Source organism: Caloenas nicobarica, chromosome 18 (genome assembly GCF_036013445.1).
Source record: "Caloenas nicobarica isolate bCalNic1 chromosome 18, bCalNic1.hap1, whole genome shotgun sequence".
Taxonomy (NCBI): Eukaryota; Metazoa; Chordata; class Aves; order Columbiformes; family Columbidae; genus Caloenas; species Caloenas nicobarica.
The window spans coordinates 8517355-8543301 of NC_088262.1; the positions used below are offsets into that span (position 1 = coordinate 8517355).

Genomic DNA, 25947 nt, shown 5'->3' on the forward strand with positions numbered 1-25947 from the left:
GCAGACTTCTGTTTGGAAATTGGTACAGCTTTTCAGTTTACAATGCTCATCGCAGTCCTGGAGCTATCTGCAGTGACGTGGTGGTACATTATTCTTTGTGCACACTTTTATATATGTATATATAAATAAAATAATCACATAGTATCTTTACCAGCTTTTGTCTCCTCAGATAGCCAAGAGACTTGGTACATGAAATAACAATCCTATCACTTTTTGCAAGTCTTCCTCTTTCCAGCTGCAGGCTCAGGCTTTACTTACTCCCCAGGAGATTGCTGCAGGCATTACCAGAGGGAGGAGTGCTGCCCTCGCCTCTCCTTACTGCGAGATGCTTACTTTATACTAGCTGGCGGGAAGAATATAGAATAAGAATATAGAATCTGACCTTGAGGACGCACATATTATATTAATGCTCTCCCGAGCCTGGCATTCTTACTGCATATCACACACAGACAGGAAGCAAACTAATGACCTGGCAATTGAGGAGGCCAACATAATAATTCAGAAGAAACTGAAACCAGCATAGTAATGTGCATGGAACAGAACTCTTCGTCCTGCACACAGCTGCTACTCACGCATAACCAGACCACTGCCTGTGTATGGACATCTCACATTCAGGTTTAACCTCTTGGAGCCGTAGGCCGCTATGTACATTCTTAGCCATGGAGCTGCAATTTGCACAGTGGAACAGCTTCATCCTGATCCCTGCAGCATTTCTCTGGAGCTCAGCCCAAGGCAGACCAGCAGGAGGAGCCAGCTCATGGCCCAGGGAGCAATCTGACAGGAATTCCCTTCCACCCCACTTGGTGCTGCCTATTACTCTGTAACTGTGAGGTCCCTTGTTCCTGACTGCACTATTCTTTAAGTAGTGATGCATTGATTGGTCCAGGTCCTGGAAAACTTTGGCATTTTATTGGCTTGAGTTTTCCCTGCTTGCCTACAGAGGCTGTGAACATCGATGCTGATCCAGAAGGAATATCATATATACATCACTTGATGGTATCTCACTACAGTGAAGACACTTGGAAGAAACTGGCATCAAGTGACACCATCACCTTAAAGGATTGTTATTGCTCAGGAGAACAGGTCACACCATTCTTTCACAAACAGAAGAAAGACTTGATATGTATTTTTCTTCCATATTTCTGTTAACAATCTTCAAGACGTTGTAACAAAAGCATTACATGATGCTTTTAGGATAACTTCACATTCCTGCTGTCCAGTTCAGGTATATCGTTCTTTAAATTCTTCTAAAGGAAGATAAAGACAACCTTGCCCAGTTAGAGAAAGCATAATAGAATTTCTTTTCCAGAAACATTTGTTTATTTTTTAAATAGCGTTCTTTCCTATAAAGCAGCTCTTCAAGTCATGTTCCTTTTACCACAGTGTCTTTGGCATTTTCATTCTAGAGCTTTCTTGTAGAATGGTATAAAATGGTTTTTTAAACAGAAAAAATAAGTATTTAAACCACAAATTAATTCCCCAAAGTATTAAATAACATACCCCAAACTTTATCAAATCTATTACATACACTAATGGGACAAAACCTTGTTGTGGGCATAATAATTATATATACATTTTTAGCTTAGTTAAGTTAGTGCTTCAAAATTATCAAGGAAGCTTTACAAAAAATCCAAATGCACAATTGCAGTATTACTAGAATTTGTCACACTGTTTGTAGAATTTGACAATGTATACAATACATTGCATTTAAAAACCTCTGCCTGAATACGCAAACCGATGACTCATTTTTTATATTTTTGAATAGTTTACAAAAACACAAGATTTTATATAATTACACAGTAAGTCAATTTCCAGATTTCATGGAATTAAGAACTGAATATAATGATAATTATCCCCATCTACTAGTAAAAGCAATGGCATCATGCACTTCAGAAACTAAAATGCAGTATGAAAATCCAAGAGCAAAAATGTCATGTCCTTTTAGTTGCGCTGAACACATCATTCATTCCAAAGCAGCATTACCGTAGTGAGCAAGCTCTAAAATAAGACTTATTTTTCTTATTTTTGTCTATGTAGTGCGATACATACATAGAGTGTGCTCAACCATTAAACACGGAGTCCTTGTGTTCAACGCTTCACGTGAGGGGATTCCACCCAGGTTCTTTTTCCCACAGAGAGCTTAAGAAATTTTACAGCTGTTTCTTGCACAGTTTTTTGGTGGGCTCTGTGCCGGATGGAGGATTTTAGCTTTTTTTAAGCTATTCCTTTTATTGATGTTGCTGGATGTGAGAGAGTACGAGCGTCCATGCATCATCCTGGCATTAAGGCCATTTGCCATGGAGAAAGATTTGAGATGACTTCTTAAGGCAACAGGGAGAGGGAGCTTGTCAACGAGATGCACAGGGGTACAGGAAACTATGGCACGGCAGCAAAGGTCTTGCAGGCTCAGAACTTAAAAACAGACATAAAACTCGCATTATAATAGCATGCTTTTGTCAGGCCCATGGCAGCAGCACACCCAGCGCTCTGCACGCTCCCCATACTGCCAGGATGAATTCTCATTTCTCCTCCCACACTCTTTCCCACATATACATTATCCAAAATATCCACTGCTTCAGTTTCCTATTTATGTCTTAATACTTAGATGACCAAGCATGTAAGTTCTAGGAAAGATATGTTATCGCCTACAAAAGCAGGAACAGGTTATGCCTGCAGATACAAGTTTTCTGTTTAAAACGCAAATTGTACAGGATTCCTCGTTTTGCTTTTTTGATGTTTTTGCATCAAAGTTTCTGAAAACTATTTTATATTAATGAACCATAAGCCTTAACTAGGACTAAATTTACAACATTTTCAGTGTACACTGCTTACCCTTGTTGGGCCTCCAGAGCCTGTCCATTCCATGTCTCATCAATACTATTCTTGCTAGCTCAGTAAAGGACTCTGTAATATTGAAATTACAAAGTGGACTGACTTCAAAAAAAGTCATGCTCAGCCTCTCAGCGTAGGCTTGTGCTTGTTCAGTAGACACTTGGCGCTTGAAGGCCAAGTGAAGGCGATTTCCAACCAGGATTTTTGGTACACCAGGAGCATGCTGAGCAAAGAGAAGCAAAAAAAGGTAATAGAAGGTGTTTCAAAAAGATTGACCCAATTTGAAATCACTTCTATCTGAAATTGGGTGCATCTTTTTGAAACACCCTGTAGTTTGGCTTCCATTTCCCCCTTCCCTCAATTAAAACAAACAAAAGCTTTTTCAGGATTTAAAGACTAAGTGGCAGGTTGGACCCGATGATCTCTAGAGGTCCCTTCCAGTTTAAATTATTCTGTGATTCTCTGATCTAAAAACATCCCTTCCACAGAGAAGACAGGCTTGCACAGATGATTTTGGCAAATCTGTAGCAGGAGTGGGACTACAATATGAAATCTTTGCCCTCCATATGCTTTCCATCAACACCTTTACAGAAATCAGACACTTTAGTTGATATGTTTCCAGCTTTCTAGAATTATAACATAGAAAGAAAACTATAAACTTGGCAGCTTGGATAACTCTGTAGTAAGCACTGCCTGCAAATGCCAGTAAAAACAGTAGAAAATATGATAAGCAGTTGGTCTTAGTCATCTGTTACAGACTAGTGACACTCTGGTATTGTGTCTTACCTCATCTATTTCTTTTATCCACCGATCGATTCCATCAAATGACCAACGATTTGTAATATCATATACTAATATTACTCCCTGTATTAAAAAAAAATAAATTCAGTTTAACTGAGGCATAACACAGAGAACACCATCTGTAAATTCTCCAATTCTGCAATAATCTTGCAAGATGCTGAGCAACTTCTCAGTGGAGCAGAACCTCGGCATCCCGTGAAAACAAGCCCCATCTCTCCGTGTAGATTAGAGATCAGCTGAGGGGCAGAAACTCTGACTTAGTTTGGGGGTCTAAGGTATTGGTAATTAGTCCTTTTTATGGTGGACAAGTTCAATCATACACACATCACAAGTCATAGCAACTAAATATTTTTGGTAACATTCAGAAGCTTGAAGATTCAATGCTCTGTGCAATTCTGAAACATAACAGATGCAACTCCTCACAATCAATACATCATGAATTATAGCAATACTTTAAAGTCTGAAGCTATAATGACTTTTTTTTAAAAGTCATTTCCTTACAAGTCATAACATTTTCATTACATTTTAGACTATGTTTGTATTTTTCACGTTACTCTTGACAGTTTTATGGTACCAATTTCTCTTACTTGGCACACAGTTTTAAGAAGCAGTATTAGCGTATCTTTTACATAATCAAAGTAAGATAACATGCTTAATTACTAAGGTAACCAACAAGAAGTCAAAAGGATATATATCACTTTCTTTTACCCTGCTTCAACTTCAACCTCATGGATTTCCCCTCCCCAAAAGAAAATCCTGCACCTTACCATTTCCCATGTTTCATGTTATTTCAGACTCTTGCTAAGTCTGCATGCAGTGTACAAGTGAGCTGTAGAAGCCATCACAATGGTGTGTAACTCTGCTTTCATTCATCCAACAACCATTACTCATCATTAAGAGAGCTGTACTTCGCTTACCTGGGCTCCTCTTGAATAAGACCGAAATATGGTGCAGAATCTCCCTTGCCCTGATGCATCCCTAAACAAAATAAATTATATATATTTTTAAAAGAAGTAGGTGGTCTCCTATGTTAAGAGTTCAGCTGGATTAACTCATCTGTACTGATCAATATCATCTCTTCTTCCATGAGTCCTGCAGTAGCAGTTGTTAATACACAAGAGCTCTTCTTGCTCTCAGCATTTTTTCCCCGCTGACATCCTGCCCTGTCCTCTGCAGTTCTCTGATTTCTCAGGATAAGAGGACAGGAGCTTCAAACTTTACTCTTGTGATTGCCCTTGGAAAACAAATGCTATTACTCAAGTGTATGAATGCCACTAAACTTTGCACTTAGTTCAGCTTGAAGAAAGATTCTGTTTTCACAGCGAAAGTAAAGTGGGAGGAAACAATAGCTATCACCAAGGAAACAAATGGAAAATCAGTATATTCTTCATTACAGCAGCAATAGTTCATCCTGAGTCTAGTATGATGCAGGCATCCCTACAGAGTCATAGGCAGCACAAAATTTTAGAAAAGCATGCACAAAAAAAAAAAGGCAAACCACCACCACTGCATAAAGTGTTCAGAAGCAAAATCAAATTTATAGTGAAGAACATGGTAAGATGCAAAATTCCATAAAGACTTTTTGAGGTAGGGTACAGTTCTTCAAATGCAAGGCATTTTTCTGTATATGGTCAATGGTAGACACATTTCAAAGAACATCCTTGCCCTTCACAAAAAGAATTAAAAGTTGCCCTTCCTGGCTGCTTCTCAGATAAGCTTTATATGGCATTTTTGCTAAGCTATATAAAATAGAAGACAGAAGAAGAAAAAGGTGAACAAAATATCAAGTGATCAAGATACCTTATGGCAGAGTACTATTATCCATCATTGCATTTAACTTCTGAAACATTGTTTTGAAAAATCATAAAAGGCAAAAGCAACCAATGAAGAATAAATTTAAAATAACTTAGCTGTGAGAGATAGGCATCTAACTCCAGTAATTTTAAAAGTTTCAAACAAAAATAAACACTAAAATAAATTTTAAAGATCGAAATGGCACAGGAAAGCAATGTATTTAAGAGGTAGTAATGTTGCTACATTTTTCATATTTCTAAATGAACCAGAAGATGGCAACCTTCAAACAATCTTAACACAAAAGCCCTGACAGACCAAATATTTGACCCTACAAGGAAAAACATCTCTTGTAAAATAATTTTATTTGTTCTCGACATTTTTGTAAAGATCCAGTCACATCAGATTGCATATCAATTAAACTGTATGAGCAATAACACAATTTTTTAAAATACTGTGGTTATTTAGTTGACCATTACTACTAAAAATTGAGTAAAGGGATGTTGCTATACAATCAGTATATGATTTCTAAGGTACTTGCATGGTTCTCATTACAAGTATATTTTATAATCTTTGAAGGTACTTTGAATCTATCTTGAAGGCACTTGTAATCTTCTGGGCCTTTCTTCTGCATTTCTTCTGCACCTCTCACCTAGAGAAACTGTAGAATCCCCCATTTTACATGAAATAGATGCAAAAATGGAGGTAAAGAGAAAGCAGGACTTACTCAAAGGGCTCGCTGCCCGGCTCACTCTTCCTCAGTTGACTAAATATTTCTGAAGCGTAAGGGAGAACTCTTGCCCTGAAGAGTTGCATTTTTGTGTCTTTGAAATATAAATTATGAGGAAAGGTGGAGCACATGCTTACCAGAGCTGTAGCTTGATCCGCCGGCCATCCAGAAGAATTGTTGTAATCTTATAATCTATACCTGTGGGGAAGAGTCATGCAAATCTTAGAGCAGCTTGCAAGTGTACAATATACACACAGACATTTACAGGTTTCAAAGAAGCTGACCTTAAAAAAAGGTATTTGTTATTAGTACTCTGTGAAGTGCATATGGATAAGAACAACTTGTTCATATAAAGACCTTTCATATTACTTAAGCTTGGTCCGTTCAGAATAGATGTCTCAGGCTCCCTTCAGGTTGATAAACAACCCATTTTATTCATTACCATGACAATATATATGCCATAATTTACATTTGTAGATTAAATAGCTAGTAGTCAAAAACTTCCATAGCAATATTAGCAAATCATTTTTACTTCTGTATTGTATTTGCTAATATTATTAGTAGAGTTAAACCAGCTTTAAACTTTATAAGTTGAAAGAGATTCAAAACCAACAATTTTTGAGGGATAGTTGCAGCGCAGTACTATTAAAATATTTTTATTAGCATCTATGAATTGATTTGACTTCTTACACAGTTAATGTCATTTCTAGCAGCAGTGACAACTGCTAAACATCTGCCCAGTTTGAAAGTGAAGAACAGAGGAGCGTTAAGTCACCTAGCACTACAGAAACAGGTATCTGCAGTTCTGAGAACAAGGAAATTTCCTAAGAAAGAGAAGCCAAGAGCCCGTCACCAAGATTCTGGTAAGGAAGAAGCTGGCAATGACCAGTGAGATGATGGAAAGCAAGCTTAAGGAGCAGTCTTGCTGTGGTAAGAAAGAAGATCAGGAAGATGATGGTAAGTCACGCGCTATTAGAAAACATTTCTAAGATGCCACTTCATTTCTGTTGCCTGTAGGTTATTAATAGTTCACCTGAGTCACATCAACATACAGGTTTGCTACTCCCACTTTTACAAACTGATGAGTACATCCTCGTGGCAAGCAGGAATATATTAGGGGGGGGGAAAAAAAAAAAATCTCTTGACACAGCTCCTTCTAGTCTGGCAGCAAAGAGACTGAGCTAAATTCTTCTGATCATTCCAACGCAAATCAGAGCCCGGTTCAGCACCAAGCCAACTTCGCAGCTCCAGATAAGCACCGAGCTGAAAGGCCAGTGACAGCAACAATGGGCATTTCAGGCTTTTAGCTCACTGCAGAAGTGTGAATTGAAGCATCTTCTGCCTTTAACTCAAGCTCTTATCTCTACATTTGGAAAGACACACACACAAAGAAACCCCAGTGTATTACCAGGAGACTTATTTTCATTTATCAGCCAAAGTGTTCCAGTTCTCCAGCAGTATTAGGAAATAGTAAAATCTACAAACCACAACTTTTAAAGAAACAAACAAAAATCAAACCTATGAAATCTTGTGACACTGAACAGACTAGGACATTGAAATTGTTTGTACACTAAAAGAACAAGTTTCATCATTTCAGAAATTCTCGTAAACACAAAACATGCAGAACAAACCCTGCACAACACTATATAACTCATTCCAGCATCCTGTGCTACCATGTTATTTCCCGTGGGGTGAAATACCTCTGCTAGTTTATCTGAAGTTAATCAATGGGCACAGACCGTGTTTAGCAAACACCAACACATCCCACACAGTAAATGACCATCCATCATTCTGTTAAACGACATACCAGGCATAGAAAATTAGTATTGCATAGCTAGAGGATGCACAGCTGAACAAACCTGGCACTATGCTGTGCATCACAAACCAGAAACTACTGCAATTCATTCCTGTTTATCTACACACATAATGCAAAATAATACAAGGGGGTTTTTTATATGACATGCACAAGTGTGAAAAATATCCTATTACCCACTGCTGTTTATGAAAGCACCTTATGGATTTCTCAAAAGATTTTTGAAGAGATGGATTCAGAAACTTCTTTATTCTTCAGCTGTTACACAGATAGAAGCAGTTGACAATATAACCTGGACATCTCTGCAGTTAGCATTTGCCATTGATTAAGAATCAAAACAAAAAGCCTTTTGCCGTGAATCATCAGGAACAGCATGAAACCATAACAATGAAACCAACAGATGTGGATTGTGCTGTTGAAGAAATCAAATGTTCTTCCAGAACATTATTCACTCATTTAGTAAGACAGAATAGCTTCGTTTGGATATGCAACTAAAAGGTATCTGTATACAAGAAAGGGAAGCAAGAGACTGCTAAATCAAAAAAATTAAACTTTGAAGTGAAGCAGAAAAACCTCCCACTGCTTAATACTTTCATACAGATGTTTTTTATAAAAATTACTTACCTAAAGCCACAAATCAAAATTAAAGAACCTGCAACAAGCCACTATCCTTGCTGAAGGGTTTGGATTTCTTAAATCTAACTGTAACAGATTTCAAACACAAAATTAATAGATTGAAAAAAAAGAAATATTCTTGAACCCAGGAATGTAGCAAGGTTCCCGAAACAAGCACCCAGCTGTTTGGTAACAACCGCAGTACCGAGGAGCCGCCTTCTCGGCGGCGATGCTGTGCAGCCGTCGCCCACTGTCCCTCATGCGTCACTGCCCACACTCACGTCACCACTCAGCATTTTAATGTTTCCTGGGAAATTCTGTTTCTCTTGAAGCTTCTAGCGGTGTTTTAAAGTTTCTAGTTTTTGTGATGAGTCCCTTTAGGGCAGAATCCTTCAGTCATTTCAAGTTGCTCATTTTGCGTTCCACCCAAGGCAACATTATTTATACCAAGAATCTTTTCTCCCAGGTTTAATAACTGAGATTCAATTATTTGCACTGTGACTAACAGCCAGTCCTTTAGCTCTGCAGCAGTGAAAAACAGACTCACTTGAACAAAATATGAATGTACTGGACTACAGACCAACCATTGGTCATATCTTGATAATATGACAGAGTAAAATCCAGATTTGTCTCTTCTTTTTTTCATAGGAATTGGGTGTTAGCCTAATATTTTAATGGTTTGGAGCTTGTTCTACATTTGCTTTGGATCTGTGTTTCAACTTAGATAACTTACAGGCGACTGAGAAAGAAAAATGAGAAAACCACCAAGAACTTCAAGAGTAGATTTCTTCTGAGGTGTGCTTTACCGATTCAGCGTGGGAAGATTTTATTTAGTGGCATATTTGTCTTAGAAATGCTCCTAAAAACCAAGTTTTATACCCAAGAATGTACAGAACAGATGACTTCATCTTTGAACTTTGCATCTTTGGTGCACTGTTACATTTTAACTCATAAATACTACAAGGACTTGTTTCATTGTTTTTACTTATTCCCCTTGATGTGTCCTTTCTTTTAAGTTTAAAGACTGTTGATCCTTGTAGATAATTGATGTCAAATTAGCAGCTTTCATATTTAATTAAAGCAGAATCTACTTAAAAATAATAATAATGATTATGATAATAATAATAAATTCCAACTCCCTGCCTCCATGGCCTGACCACCTTCCAGAGGTTTCAACATTAAACACCTCCAGCAATCATTCATTCCATCAGTTTGTCCAAATCAGCCGTTCAATAATAGTTATCTCAGACACATACTAATGTCTCCTTCCCGCTGTCTGCTTCTATGCCAATAATTGTGTAGAAATTTAAAAAAAAAAAAAAAAAAATATATATATATTCAGTGGGATTCTGGGCCTGTGTTTAACAGAGTTCCCTGAAAACATCCTTCAGGTGCAAAGACATTGAAAACACGGTTTTAGGTTTCAGAGTGCTTAAAACATTTTCTCATTGGCACGATGAGAATTCAATGGTCCCATCTCTTCCCATTTAAAGCTTCCTCAGCTCTCTAGCTTTTCATATACACATTACAATGAATACATTTCTGTTTCAAATATATTTGCAAGCGACACAACTTCCAGCTCCATTCCCTGATGGTTCCAAGCACATGGACATGCCTTTGCTTGAAATTCAACTAAGCTGTAAAAACTAAGCCACGTGTTTTCAACATCATGCTGCAAAGATATAAACTCTGCAATAAAACTAGACTCTAATCTTTTGATATGTAAGCACAAAGGTCAGGTTATGTGACAGCCACATTTGCCTTCTGCTTGCCATTTCAGAATAGTGATAATTTCCAAATTCCGATCTTTTCCACCACACTTAATTACTGCAATAAAATCCATTTGTTTGAAAAGCACAGATTGCCTATTCAGATTGAAATAGAGACACTAAAATTTTAGATCTAGACTGTATTACTCACCTCATTAATCAAGTCACAAACCACAATTACAGAGTCTCACAGATAATTCATTCATGTCAACGATGTGACAATTTTCCCATTTAAAAAAAGCAGCTATGTGTATCTGAAAGCTCAGCTTTATATTTAGCTTTGTTTATGGTCACAAGACACATGCCAATATCACAATCTTTCCTTCAGTACACCCAAATTCCCTTAAACATTTAAAAGTATTCAGTTTACAAGAAATCTACCCTTAAAAAAAATCGAAACAAAAAAATTCTTTAACAATTACACAGAGGCTTTTCATAGTCACATTTTTTTAGGGCACCAGGTTAAAATCTGAAGATCTCAGAGCACTTCTGGATGGTTCTAGTCCAGACTATTGTCTTTAGAACCAAAGCAAATGGTGCAGGAGCAAGATGTTTGACGCAAATTTATGACACACCTCCAAGACTAATCTGAATACAAAATTAACAACTGAAACTCCAAAACTTATATAAGACCCAAAAATTCATTAATCAGACTGCTAATTTACAGAAGCAGTAACTGAATAAGTTTCTGCTCATGCTCTGTCAGCATTGGTAAGCAAAGAAGCCAGTACTTTGCATATTAAATTCACACTCTCCCCAAAAAGAACATGCAATCAACTTTTTAAGTACAAGGGGTTTTTTTTAATCATGCCTTAGCTTGTGGTATTCTGCTAAGATGGCTAAATAAAAACTAAACACTCAAGGCAGACAGATGTTTGAAGAGAAAACTATTTGCCATCGGCTAATAATCAACTTTTAACCAAAACTAGTGAACGATCCATTTCCATTCACATTAAGAGGAAAGGAAATAAAGATCCTGAAATCATATTTCATTCTCCTTTGTCTTAACGTTTACTTGCCAACGAAGAAATAGTCTCGTTACACTCTAAGACCTTACAAATGTATTTTACAAGAAGAAAGAGAAGTGTTCCCATCCCCAGGTCAGGAAGTAGCAACAGCTGCGCACTTCAGCTCATCATTTCCTTTCTTCTACTCCAAAATGCAGGGATATCGTACGGTAAGCTTGTCAACGCAAATGTTTACTATAAGTTGCAGCTAACATCCTCAGATGAAAGCTGCTATATATAAACATGTTATTGTTTATAAATAGTAGCACTGCAGGAAAATGGAATGCTATTATTAGCATTACTGACAAAAAAAGAGTTCTTCCTTTATTTCAACATACTTTACTAATAAATTTGAAATATATATTTATATATAAATATATCAATCCCGTCAATCTTGTAAGCGACGTGTTTTTTTCTCTAACCCTTTTTTCCACAGATGTGAAGGAATCAAGCGAAACATGGAGCACGGGGTGATCAGTGATCACAGAAACCTCTGGTGCTTGGATCCAGATCCAGCTGCTCATGCACAACACTGCAACTCAGGCTTCTGCAGAGAAAATTCACATTAAAGACAAGATCCCCAAAACTACTGACAGCTCTGGAGATGGACTGAGATACAATTGTTATTAACTGGCAGCAATTATTATCAAAAGGGTTTTTTATAGTTATTGAAAGCCAATAACATCAGATTATGAGTGAAGGGTGAGTGTGGATCGTTCAGTTCCCCGCCCTGGGAATGGAACACAACCTTGGCAGAATACAAACTTTAGCTTTATGGTTCCCCTGTATGTCTCTCCGAATTCTTGCAACAGAGCTCAACATAAAAAATGTAACATCAAGAAGTTCCCAGTTTATAGTCATTGTTATAAAACAGCAACAGTATTTAAAGAGAGTTCTTTTCTATTTAATATTTTTATTTTATAAAAAGAATTGCCCTCAAGTTTTAATCCATTTAATATCAAAGTAAAGGTGACCATAACCTAACACCAGTACATTTGATTTAGAAATTAACCCCTATTGTAAGCATAGTGGGAAAAAAAAGATTATTCTATGATATCATCTTCTCACTGACACTGTTCATCAATTCATGAATCCTTAGAAGAGCTGGATTGCGAGGAGAGCTCCTTTGCACACATCAGGTGTGTTGTTCACAAGCATTCTAGCTTCCTAAAACACTGTTATGTTATTTTCAAAGAGCTTCAGCTCTCAAGGGCAGCTTCTCATTCAGAATCACACCTTTACACACCTTGCAATTAAATAAAGTTTCAAACATGAGTCTTTGTTTCCATCTTCTTTGACACACAGGTATCACGCACCTGTGATGTGGTGCTGTGTGTATCCATGGAAAGTACATTGCAGGGAAGATGGCCAGGCTGACACAACTGACCCCAAAAAAGTGGAATAAGTTTTATATAAGAGTTGATTGTTCAATATTTTCAGCGCTTGTGGATCTCTTCATGGGATAATAATTATCATGAAGCTTAACAGTGGGGGTCAAATCATTGTGCTGCATGAGGAAAAGACCAGAAGGCAGAGTACATATCTTTTACAAATTCAACAAACTGAGAAAGAAATGGGATGTGACCATGCAGATCTTGCCCTTTATGTATATCTTAAACACTGGGTTAGAAAAATGTCCAGAATCTGGAAGGGAGAATAGCTTCAAAACTACCATAAAAATATTAAAAACAGATGCAATATTTCACATTTTACAATATTTTCCAAAAGAGAACAATGACACTCTGTGTGTTGACACTTCATAAGCAGTAAACCAGTTCAAAAGTACTTGGCATGAGAAGAATCACAAGAACATTCAGCCACTGTTATCCTGAGCTACCGGCCTGAGGACTCACTGACAACAAGTGCAAACCTCTCCAAAACTTCCCTAGGATTCAAATCAAGTCTCAAACAAACAATCCTGAGGAATTAAACCACCTCTTTCAGTTAAGCATATAAATATATCCTAACAGCCAGAAAAATCAGAATTGTTTCATAAGTATATTCCTGTATTATGAAATTATAAGCAATACTTATGATAAATGTCAAGATATAATCCAGGTTTAAAAAAACAATCCAAAAAGCCTACTCCAGGATGCCATCAATATTCTCAGAAGGCACAACAGTATTTGTCACCAAGTGTAGTAAAAAGCAATTGCTTGTTAAAAGAGGAGAAAAGATTACTTGAAAAATAATTATTTGAGCTGAAGTAATGAATTCTGTCATTATGATGAACTGAAGATCAAAGTGGGAATTCACAACAAGTAGGTGTAAATGCAATAATTTTGCTTTAAAGATGCCAGAAAGCAAAATTCATATTAATGTAATTATTGAAAAATTACTGTGGCTTAAAAGTTATAATCCAGAAAACATACAGCTATAATGTCCAAAGCACAACTATTTGACGAGGACAAGCTTCCAAACTAACCTCCAAACAGAGCAACAGAAAACTAACTGCACTTATTAAATTTGGAATTCCAAGTGAAACACATGCCGCAGCAAAATCGGCTTTATAGATAATGTTACAATTAACTCAATGAATTCACAAGTCATGAGATATCTTCAGGACATCAACTTCCATTATAAAAACGAAGGAAATTAAGTCTGCCTGGATTATGCCTCCACTTGTCCCCTCTCCTCCTCCCCAGCTCTTCCAGCAGAAGAGTTGCCAAAGTTAATACTGTTCTCCTTTGCCAGGACAAAAAATTAACACAAAATGCTAGCACACGATCTTTCTTAGGATTTAAAGAAGAAAGACACACTACGAATTATTGATACAAAGCTCTTGTTCCATTCATCATTTAGTTGATTTCAGTTTTCCAAGAAATTACAAATAAATTGATTTCAGGTGAATAGGATCAAAGGAAATTCCAGACTGGAGCAATCTCAGAAGATGATCTAGATCATGGCAGGATCAGATTTGAGGTCTGGAGATGGTGTAACATCTTCGAGCAACCTGTGCCACAGCTTAGCTGTCTTCATGGGAAAAACATTTTTCCTTTTACCCCTTCTGAACCCCTCTTGTTTCATCTGACACCAGTTGTCTCTTACCCTCCCGCCAGTACAGAACCTCACTCTGGCCTCTTGATGACCTCCCCATGGGTACCGGGGGCTGCTCTTTGGTTACCCCCCCAAATCTCTCTCTTCTCCAGAGAAGTGACTCATGAGTCTGCGGCCAAACTTCATTAAGTTGTTAGAACTGCAAACTTCCCTTCACTTAAAAACTACGTAATTACTTTTCATGTAGTCTTCTGCATTGCACTGGCCTGTCTTGCAGATGTTGAAGACGAACACAGTAGATTGATGTGAGTCTGCCCATAAAACTAGAGTTCTCAAACAGTACTGGATTAACCTCCCATTTGGAGACAAAAACTAGAATTTATATGGAAAAATGACTACACCACATGTATTCTCGGACTCTAGAATCTTCTTGCTCCAAGACTAACATAATTCTAAAAGGGACTGTGTTTCTGTCTAAACTGAAAAAGTCAATTGAAAAGTTTAAAGGTTATGAACTTGTTTAAAACTCCATTCATTGTGCTTCTACCTTATAAAGTAGGTGTTCAAGTTAAACCACAATCTACTAATTCAGAAGTGGTTTGAAAAGTCAAGGTTGTGGTTTACACAAACTTCACTTAGCAATATTTACCGAAGCAAACACACAGAAAGATTAGAAGAACAGAGCTCTGACTGAGATCATGCACTGTGTACAGGGATTGTGAAAACAATTAGAAAATAAATATATATATCCAGATATCCATGTTAAAAATGTTGCATCATGAGACTCTCCGTATACTAACTCAATCTTTGCATTGAATGCATCAGCCACGTGAGCCTCTTTTCTCCAGTCTAGTCTTGAGAGAGTACTAAAAAGGCTGCCAGACCTGCTGGGTCTCTTCTGGGTTTTCCAACTGGCAGTTTCATATTTCACGCACTTAAATATCCCATTTTAAGACACTGCATAAAGTCAGTGTGCAAACGAACTGTAAGGGCACGGGAGATACATTAACACATCGTTGTCTGTAAAATTTTGAAGGGATGAATTATTTTGATTTGAAACCTACAGACTAAAATACCCTAACCCCATTTTTTCTTTCTTTTAATTAAAACTGGGGGGGGTTGGTATTTTTTTAATAGTTTCTGTTTCATCCGAACATCCAATGGCTCATTCTCTATGCAAACAGACGAATTAAACATACAATCCTCAAATACACTTATGACTCCTCCTTCAATATACTCCTTTAGAGTACATAAATGTTGGTAAAGTCAGGGTAGGGCTCTTTGCATGAAAGAGGAAAAATGAGAGCAATGGCAGGAGCATAACAGTGAGCTCCTAACTGCAAAGTTGTGCTCAACATACATAATATAAAACCAGGGGGGAAATGAAGAGGTAAAATCTGAATCATAAACCTGGAACGCACCACACAGAAAACAAATTATGATTATTAAATACCAGTGATTAGACTGCATTTGAAAGATCCAGTGCAATTCATCTAGTGCAAATGTGTCACCCTTGGATGGCAGCTCGCTTTTAAATGTTGTCACATGTCCAGTCTCCTCTACATTTACATCTGCACACACACAGGACCTTAACTAGCTATATATTAAGAATAACTGGAACTTTTTTTGCTCTCGTGTTGTGAGATAACGTCTAGTCTATTTATAGGCAACCATAATTAACTCCCAAAGGTTTTTATTTGCTCATAGACATTGGTGCTCAGCAACTTTAAGTAACTTCTGCTGGAGAAATCCTAAAAGAATGGACAGAAAACTGTCCCTAAAAGCTGGCGCTATGTGCAAAAAAATGCAGAAATTTAATGATGTTGCCGTTAGTACTATTGCAATCTTAGATCATGTTGTGTTTAGGAAAATGTAATGGCTTCAAAATAAGTCAGTGATAAGCAACCATCCTATTCATTGTTGTACTGGTTGAAAAACAAAACAATTTTATTTCCCTTTCTGCCAAGTAACATTTTCAAAAACAGAGTTTTATAAAGACAGAACAGAGAAACTTAACATCAAATCTTTGTGGTAAGACTCGAACCACATTATTTCTGTATTCAGTCTTTTTAAGCCTTCAGGTAAAACAACCAATACTCCAGTGAAGTTCTCAATCTAAGGACAGCCAGAATTTCTGGGAAGACAAACAACTGTGATATGAACCAAAGATATGAAAGGGTTGCTAGGTGAGGAAGGATGAGAGTCAATTTGTCAGTTTAAACCTGATGTACCCGCAAGAAAAGGAGGAGGAGTACACCACTTCCAACAATCACTCCTTTCAGTCCCTGTGTCAAGCAATCGCACTGCAAGCATATTTTAGTAGAAAAGCAAAAATAGAATCCAGCTGAATAAAAATCTATTAGCGCAAAACATCAAAATATTTGTCTACCTAGTGACAGCACATCTAAGGTATTATGTTCTAGTCTAGAAGCAATTATTTCCTCTGAATTTAGTCTGATGAGAAATTAACAATGCTTAAAAGCAAAGTTTCTGCAGTTTTCTTGAAGACCCTTTTCGTGTAGTTTTTCTTACCAGGTTAGAGACCAAGTGTGTCCAATCTATAACAGTCTGTTCTATGCAGTTGGACCAGATGATGGTTGTCGGTCCCTTCCAAGTGAAATAGTCTATTCTGTCTATTATAGTTTCAGCTTTGAGCAAGATGTGGGAGAACTATAAAGGCAGGTCACCCAGACAACGCACCTTACTGCCCACCTGCCCATCTCTAGGATAACTGCTTTCTGAATTATCTCTATGAACCATGTTCAACAATGCAACTTCCACGGCAGCCCTTACTTTGTTATGTTAATAAAGCTTCTTTGCTTTTTTCTAATCCAGAGCCCTTTGGTCATTAAGAGAAATTCAAAGACCAAAAGATTGTACTCCTTAATGACTAAACTATGCCAAATACTTTCAAACCGCGGCTTCTGGACCAGCCACAGCTTGCAGGCACTCGACTGATCACACGATGCTGGCTTTCTTTCCCATCTCCAGATTTCATATCATTTTTGTGTACTGACAAAAAATAGTAAGACATATGACTGCCATATTTTCCTGGGAATGAGAAAGACGACAGATTTATTTTTGAATAGTTAAGAAAGTGCCTGTGAAAAATTAATTTGTGGTTTATGCAATTAAAGTTTGAGCTCACAGAGTTGAGATGAGACAGTTACATAGCTGCACATAAAGCCTTCAGGAATCTGATGGCTAAAAAAAAAACCCACCCCCAAAACAAAATCCTGCATACTGTTGTGGTCAACTAGAGGTTTTATTTCATCTTCGTTCTTTTTATCTTCTTAACTGTCTTTGATGCTGCTAAGACAATAACCAACCAAAAGCCCCTTGATCCTTTGCTGATGGGTCCATCCTCACTCAGCTTGTCTTTCACCTCTCAATATCCCATGGGGTTAATTTAGATTCTCCTCCTTCCCAAAGGAGGGGGCACATTCTGTTCAACACCTTGTCCTTCCCTATGCTTCCTTTATAAATAATCTGTCTCTCTACCTCTTAGAGCATTGCAGTGCGTCTTGGTGTCACCTCCTTTTGTTTGGCACAAGAACGAACCCTATCCCAAAGCTAAATTTAACTTTTCTTCCTCAGCTCTAATGCGCTGCTGTCCTTCCTGAAAGCCAGCCCTCTCCCTTCAGGGCCATCTTTGCATTTTATCCACAGAATTGTTAAACTCTTATTTGAGGCCTCTTATTTGAAGTCTTCCATGTCCATCACCCTTTGTACATCACTCTTTCCAAACTTCTCACCATTTATATTCCCACCTTCAATTTACTAAATTTCAGCAGCCTCTTTCTTTCCTCTTGCGATAAACATCAAACTCTGTCTCTCTTGCACATAAAAAATTAACCAACTGCCCAAATTCCTATGCTTCATCACATTAACTGTTTTAATTTTGAAGGCCCTTCCATACTGTCTCTCCTCAATGGCTCTTGTTTTTGACCATACCACCTCTCTCCAATTCCATCAGAGTCTCAAAACTATTTCCTTTCCTCAAGCTCCACAACAAAGTTTTGTCATTTCAAAGCTTATACATGTGGCACATTTTGACCGGATCTGTCATACCACTAGACTTTCCTATTCAGAGACCTGGCTGGCATTATGAAAATGGTAGATCCTAGCAGTTAACTAAGGACTTGAAAATGATGAAAAAAAAAAAAAACCAGTGTTTATCAAGCTTTTAAATCAAGTTAAATTAGAAAATGAGTCATAACAGCAACAGGATGTTTAGCTCTCTCTCTCTCTCCCTGCATCTCTATTTTCATAGTCCCTGAGCCTGCACAGATTCCTCACAGCTGCATCCTACGCAGCCGCACTCAGACGGTGTAGGACAGACCGAGGGGATACAGGCAGAGAAAGGAGATCAGATACACGCCACTGGAGAAACTGGGCAGCTTATACGCAGTGTTCAAAAGTATTTCAAGGTTGATGCATTCAAGAACATTATCAACTGAAGAGTAAGAAAATATTTTTTATCAACTTTCACAGTTAAAATCCTTCCTTAAATGAAACTAGACAGAATATTATGATTGTGTAATCACACAGTATGTACAAAAATTCTAAATTGTGGCACTAGTTACACGAAATTTAAAATCGGATTATATCCCTTCCATATTTTACTACCATGCCATGTGTTATATGTGCCCTCCTCTTGTAACTCATATCCCTGTCTTCAGACATTCTCATCTTCTCGGGGCTGAGAACTTTCGGTCTCTGTCAAACAATGACCTTTGCCTAGCAGGGTTTGTGAGGTCCTGAATAACCATACTTGCCTAACCCTGTATAGTTCAGATTGATAACTATCCTGGTGAAGAGACTACAATTCATGAAATAGCGCATAAAACTTAGAACCCTGTATGCTGCTTTTGAAGTTACTGGTGATGAAGAATTTCCAAGCTGCATGTTAAGTACTTGCAAAATAACTCACAAAGAATATTTGCATTTCTTGGCTGTCAAGAAATCTATTAACAGAGTTACAGCGTTAGCCACACAATTTAAACATTTATAAGAGCAAAACCACAAGAATCACAAGGTTTACATGCAAAAGTCTGAAGTAAGACTGATGAGCTCGGGAGCTGGTCAAACATTCTCTCCTAGTTACATCAAGATATACTGGAGACTGAATTCCTCCTTCAGCATAAAAATTTATAAACTAGATCGTGTGTACAGAACAGAGCCAGACTAGGCACTCTCTGCCCAAGCCGCCTGGTCACTTTTCTCCAGGTACCTGAAGAGTAAACACACCACAACATCCCAAGGAGTAATTTGGCAAAGCAAACATCTTAAAATATACATTGATGCCTTCAGGCTACAGTCTGACTCATCGGCAATAGTACAAAGAATTGGAGGGAGGGAGAAGAGATCTCTGCTGTGAATCAGTACTATGAACACAACATAATAACAGATCCTAGGTCAATGTAAAGCCTTCCAGTGAATTAACTAGCCACAGACTTACACTGGCAGCAAACTAAAGCAACGGGCAATTTGACCAGATAATTTGCTTTTTAATATACCGCATGATAGATTTGCATGAGGTGAAAAAATAAACAAAACTAGAGTATGTCCTAGGCAAACAAGATTGGGGGAGCGAAAAGAGGAGAATGGGAGGGAAAGAAAATAGAAATCCCCTTTTCTCTGAGTCATTAGCTTAGTTTTGAATCAGTCTGCAATATCCACAACTCCCTATTCTGCAGACAGAATATATCTGGCATAGAGGAGGCTCTTCAGTCTTGCCCTTTAAAAAGCTTAAGTGAAAGAACACACTACAAACATGAACCTTGATCTTAAAGGGCTACTCTTCCGATACTAAGAACATGACAGTGAAAAAAAGGGAGAAAAAAATTAATCTCCTTTTCTGCTCTTTCAGTGAAAGCAGTTTCACAGCAAATACCTTCACTGTTTAACAAGGATTCTATACTAGAAAACCATTTTTATTAGTATTTCCCCTTACTCACTGATGACAACAGAAAAATAACTTCTTAGGAAGATAAATCCTACCACCTTGATCAAGACATCCTGTGTATTAAGACATTTCTCTCAAAGTTGAGCTCCAAAAAGGAGTTTCACACATGAGATCAACCGCATGGGATTTTAAACCCTGACAATTTCGCCTCCTTTCTGAAAACTACACACAGCAAAACATCGTCCAACATGTCTTTGCCTGCGCCCTTTTTCACCTTTGGTACTACCTGGGAGCTCCAAAACAAATCAGGAACCTGCAGAAGTGGTTGTTTTCAGCTGCTGGTCCAGCTGCGCTCGTTTCCCAGCCCAAGAAGTTGGCAGCACCAGCCGGTGGATCCCTGGAGGGCCCCAGGGCGCCTGTGCGCAGGGTGGTGGGAGCAGGGCAGAGCCCCCGGGCCGCGGGACAGGCGGGGGTTCAGCTTACCCGTGTGCGACCCGTAGGGCGACTCGGAGGCCCCGTCCTGCAGGCTGGCCAGGATCTCCCCCTTGCCCACGTCGCTGTCGCCCACCAGCAGGAACTTGAGCAGGAAATCGTAGGCTCTCACCGGGCTCCCCACGTGGCTCATCCTCCTCGTCGTTCCCCCGCGACGGATCAGCTCCCGCGGCCCATCTCGGGGCCCGGCGGGGCCAGGTCACGGCGGCGGGCAGCGGCGCGGGCGGGCAGCGGCATGTCCGGCGCTGGCGGGGGAGCGGCGGGAGGCGGCGGCGCGGTCCCGTCACGGCGGCGGGGGCAGCGCCCGCCGCGCCATCCCCGGCCGCGGGGGAGCGGGGAGGCTCTGCGGGCGCGTCTCCTGCGGCGACGGCGGAGAGCGGGGTCAGCGGCGGGGGACGGCGGCAGCGCGCCTCACGTCGAGACACAACGGAGACGACCGTCTCCTCCGACAGAGGGCCCGACCCTCGCCCCGCGGGGCGCTCGGTGCTGCCCGGGAACGCGAAGGAGTAGCGGGTGAGTTGTGAGGGAGGCAGCGGGGGCCCCGTCCCGCTCCTCCGCCCGCGTCCCCGCCGCCTCACGCCGCCGCTCAGCCTGCCCGCCGCTCTGACAGAACGCCGAGCCCCGCCCCTCAGCCCCGCTATTGGGTGGCTCGTTTCCGTCCCCGCCCTCCTCTGCATTGATTGGCGAGCCGAAATGGAAGCCCCGCCCCATTCCCGCTGCTATGAGGCAGCTGTAACCGCCTCGCGTTCGCCTATTGGTGCGCCAAAAATCATTAGCCCCGCCCTCCCCGGTTTCCATTGGGCGGAAGGCAAACCTTGACCGCCCCCTTCCTCGTGTTCCCTCCGAGACACAGCGGCCCAGTTGCTAGGGCGCTCCAAGGCAGCCATTGGTTCTTTGCCCCATCAATCGCACTTAGTCGCACCTCCCCGCTGGAAAAGAGCGATTTGGCTAGAGCGGAGTAGTAAGGGCGAGGTTCGAGCCCCGAGTGCTGCGGTTTCCCTCCCGGGTTTGCGATAACGGGAGGGCGCACTCTGCACACCTTAGTCTGGCTTTTAGGCTGTTCATCGCGAGAAGAGATGTTCCTTTTTCATCATACCCACATCTGTGTTGGCTGGTTTTGCCCTCTCACTATCCACATCCAAATGTATTATGTATTTGTACAGGATAGGGATGAGATTGGGCTGAGATGTCAGCAAGCCTGAGATTTCCTCCTGCTCCCATAATCCAGCCTGACCATTTGAGCATGTAAAACCAAATGCCCACCCTTATCAATACTGCAAAACATATACTAAAATGCAGTACGTAGGGACCTGAGCGAAAGGGGTCACCTTGAGGGTAAATGCTCAGTCTTCATGTGCCATTAAAATAAATCCAACAGGTTTCTAAAACCAGGTGTGTCAGTGCATCACCTCTAACCCCAGGTGCTGGACTAGTGAGAAAAACTGCAAGTGACTGAACAAAGATTTACAAGAAAATTTCATTTCTCAACTCTTGCCCTGATGCATAGGTTTACTGCCTAAGCCCTACATCAGGCCCTTTGTGACCTTCTTGTCCTTTGCTTGCAGCATATCTGCCAGCAAATATAATTTTAAAAATATTATTTAATCAAATCTTGTTGACCCTGAGGCAACTCCCAAATATGAAAATTGGGTAGTGTCAAACTGGTATAAAAATACATTTGTATGAAGACAACCTGAAACAAACACCAAAAATAGTGCTTTATACACAAAGCATAAAAATTACAACTTCACAAAAGGTCTTTATGTCTTTGTTTTACTGGACCCCAACCTATACACACTCTTTGCCCAAAGCTCACCTAATTCAGAGGAACCATACATGTAGGATTTACTCTAAATTATCGTCAGCCAAGCATAAGCCCTAAATTGAAAGAGATTATGTCTATACCTTGTATTTCTATTTAAAGAAAAACAAATAAGTCTTTGGCTAATAAAAGTCTGTTTGTATGGGTATGACACAATGTCAATTTACTGCTCTCAAAAAAACCCCAAACCTCTTAACATGTTTATTTTTATTTCCGGATTGCAAAGAAAGAAATGAACTGATGAATATCGTTGTATCATTCCTCAGTGATTTTAATCTGGTACAAACAGAAGAGTACAAAAGTGTCCTGTAGCATTCACCCCTGGACATCAAAGCACCACATTCCCCGTGCCAGACAGGCAATCTTCCCTTTGGCATACTCATGCATTCAATAGTTTCACCTCTCTATAATCCAGTCATCACTTGACAGAATCAAAGTCCTGTTGGAGGTGGGATAATAAATTTGCAGCAACAAACTACAGTTTCATAGTCTCCAGTATTTTACTGTTGAAGGCCTACACATAGAAAGGTAGAGACGTGCTCTTCTTCCAGATGCGTCATCTGTCAGAGCTTCTGTTTCAGCGTTTAGCTCGAGATTGGCTAAACGCAGTCGTGGTACTCATGTGCTTTTCCCGTGGAAGCAACTTCCAGACAGCTGGAGTACAGCCCTGGGCATCAGGAAACTCCTGCTCTGATCCCAGTTCTAACACAGACTTCCCCTACAAACTTGGCCAGTTTACCCCAATTCTTTCTGCTTCAGGTTTCCAGACCTACCAAAGCCATTTGCTGCATCTATAACAAAGGACTGTCAAGGGATTTTAACCACAAACATCAGTAGAATGCTTTGAGATGCTGTAAAAAAAATGCTGAATTAGACACTTGCTTTACTGAAATCGTATGTGTTTATTTCTCCCAAAGTTCACTAAGGAAGCGTGGAGAAAAAAAACCAAGCATTTTCATGTCAATGAACTTGGCAATTAAAGGCCATTTGCCCTTATTTTTAAATTAAAAAATATGAAGAGTTTTTCAGTTGTTGGAAATGAAGAGCTGCTGTTTTTCAAATGTCTGTTTTGATGCCATAAGTAGTAGAATTCTGGAATGTTTCCACTTCCCTGAGTATTTCCACTTATCTGACATTTACGCGTAATCATGTTTAGAACATCAATTTGTGCCAAGCCCAGGTTTATTTTGAGGGCAGCTCATGGTTATACTTTATACAGGAACTAGTGAGCTAGAATACACCCACAAATCCTTAACCCATCAAGTGTCCAAATAATATAAAAGAAAATGCATTTCCTAACCCACTTTCAAGCATTAAGATAACCTGGTTAGGGGCAGCTGAAAGGAGAAATAATGACATAGATATTGCTCTTTTACTGTGCCATAAAGAACTAGGCTGAACAAAAGTCAGAACTGCAAATAATAATAATTTTCTCTTGATGGGGATTAAAAAAAAAGACTCTAAACAGCTATATTTATGGAAAAGCCCCCACTTTTTATACCCTCACAAAGAGCACAGTTTCTTATTATTACTAAAATGATCCAAAACCCCAGGCATTCTCCCTGAACTTCTTGTTGATGGGCAAAAATTTGTGAACAACAAAACCCATTGGCAAACTGGCATAGTCTGTATCAAAAAGAGAGGAAGATAAAGCCAAACCAGTGAACTCTGGAAAAGGTTCTCTGATTTCTGTTTCTGCAACAAGCAAGAACAAGTCCTCTGGCTTTGGCCACACTTTCATTCAGATTCTGCCTCAAATCATGCTCCCAATATCAATACAGAAACTATTGAAAGCTGATCCATGAAGGCATTAACTCTGCAAATGAACAGACACATCAATGACTGATTCCAGTGTCTCTCCATAAGCAGAGCGGTGGCCACATTCTGCTCCTAAAGTCCATCTCAGTCTGTTATTTTGATAATGGAACTTCTCATCCTATTTCCATTTACCTCCTCATACAGCTGACCTGAGGAATTTTAAAAATATATATTTCTCTCTCTTAGGCAACTTGTGTTTAAAGAAACAAGCGCTAACACCAAATCTTGATAGGCATCTTATAAATCATCTCTTTCTGTAATGGAAAGTCCTACATCCTTCCTGATCCACCCTCTCGGACCATCCATGGATGTGGGAGAGAAAAAAGACAAAAGAGCCCACAGTGCATTTCTCATACATTCACACGAATAGAGGCTTGGAGCTCGAAAAGCCCTAAAGCATATTTTCCATTTATATATATATATAAACCAACCAATAAAAGGCTACACATACCAATTACCTTTTCCCTTCTTGTACATACAGTCAAGCAGTAAACAGAAATCAGCAGCTGCAGTACTTTTTTATTCAGGATGTGTATATTAACTGGTGACTCTCCAAATAATTTGCAGCCCAGCATGCCAGTTGTCTTCTCCTCCACAGAAAGAAACACTATTTTAAACAGAAAGTTAACCACTGTGAATCTTGCAGGCAAACCAGCATGCAGCAGAACATGATAAATATTGCTGGTGAACCCCAAGAGGGCAGAGGAAAGGGGGTGGCTGCAATAGCAATCTGCAAGCTTTTTGAAATACTCAAATAGGAATAAATAATATATAGGGGGAAAGAGTGGAGGCAGAGAAGAAAGGATTATCATAAAGTCAACCCACACTGTCACACGGCTTTTTGTGGCATACGCCGCCTTCACACAGCAGGCAAGACCTGCACCTCACGAACAACTGCAGTATATGGCTAAGCTTTTTTTTTTCTGTAGTCTGTAAGTACATTTGGGGCCTGACTCAATAGTTTCTTTCAAATGGGGAGCTGTAATCTATGGCCCAGATGCCAAAGACGACATGCAGCAGGTTTAGGGAGGGCTTGGAGCTGGACCTTGCATCAGAAGGGAGAAGCACCTCCCAAATCCCGGCTCCCACTGAACTCCGATGTCTGCAGGCGCTGGGAGCCCCTGCAAACTGATGCTCTGTCATGTCGTTAAGAACACAACGTCTTGCTGAGTTTCTTCCAGAACACTCAACCTCTCATGTGGAAAGCAAGCTGACAGTTTCTCCTTCAGGTTATGTCCACCATGTAAACTAATGAGTTTGACACTACAATTTTGGCCAAACTTCTGTTACATCCTATCTGATCGGAAGCAACCAGAAAGTACAACCCAATTAAATACTAGAGAATTAAAGGCAATTGCTCTCTACTCCTACAGCATTCACTATGCCGTTGTTTAGGGCAGGATGAAAAACTTCCTTACTGACAGTATGGAATATCCCACTATGACTTAGTATTTGAAGACTGAACCACACATTTAATTTTATTTTAACTCCATTAAATCTATTCGACAAATTCTGATGAGTTTCTAATTGCTTTGTCAAAAGAAGAAATAAA

General features: G+C 39.5%; 1 protein-coding gene across 1 annotated transcript; it reads right to left on the reverse strand.

Moving 5' to 3' along the window:
• Positions 1-1140: 1140 nt before the first annotated feature.
• On the reverse strand, positions 1141-21345 carry RAB40B (RAB40B, member RAS oncogene family). The gene is made up of 6 exons (XM_065647898.1): positions 20747-21345; positions 6292-6352; positions 4551-4611; positions 3619-3696; positions 2833-3055; positions 1141-2412 (listed from the first exon to the last, which is right to left on the reverse strand). The coding sequence occupies exons 1-6, from the start codon at positions 20886-20888 to the stop codon at positions 2141-2143; spliced, it is 837 nt and encodes a 278-aa protein (XP_065503970.1). The 5' UTR covers positions 20889-21345; the 3' UTR covers positions 1141-2140.
• Positions 21346-25947: the final 4602 nt, after the last annotated feature.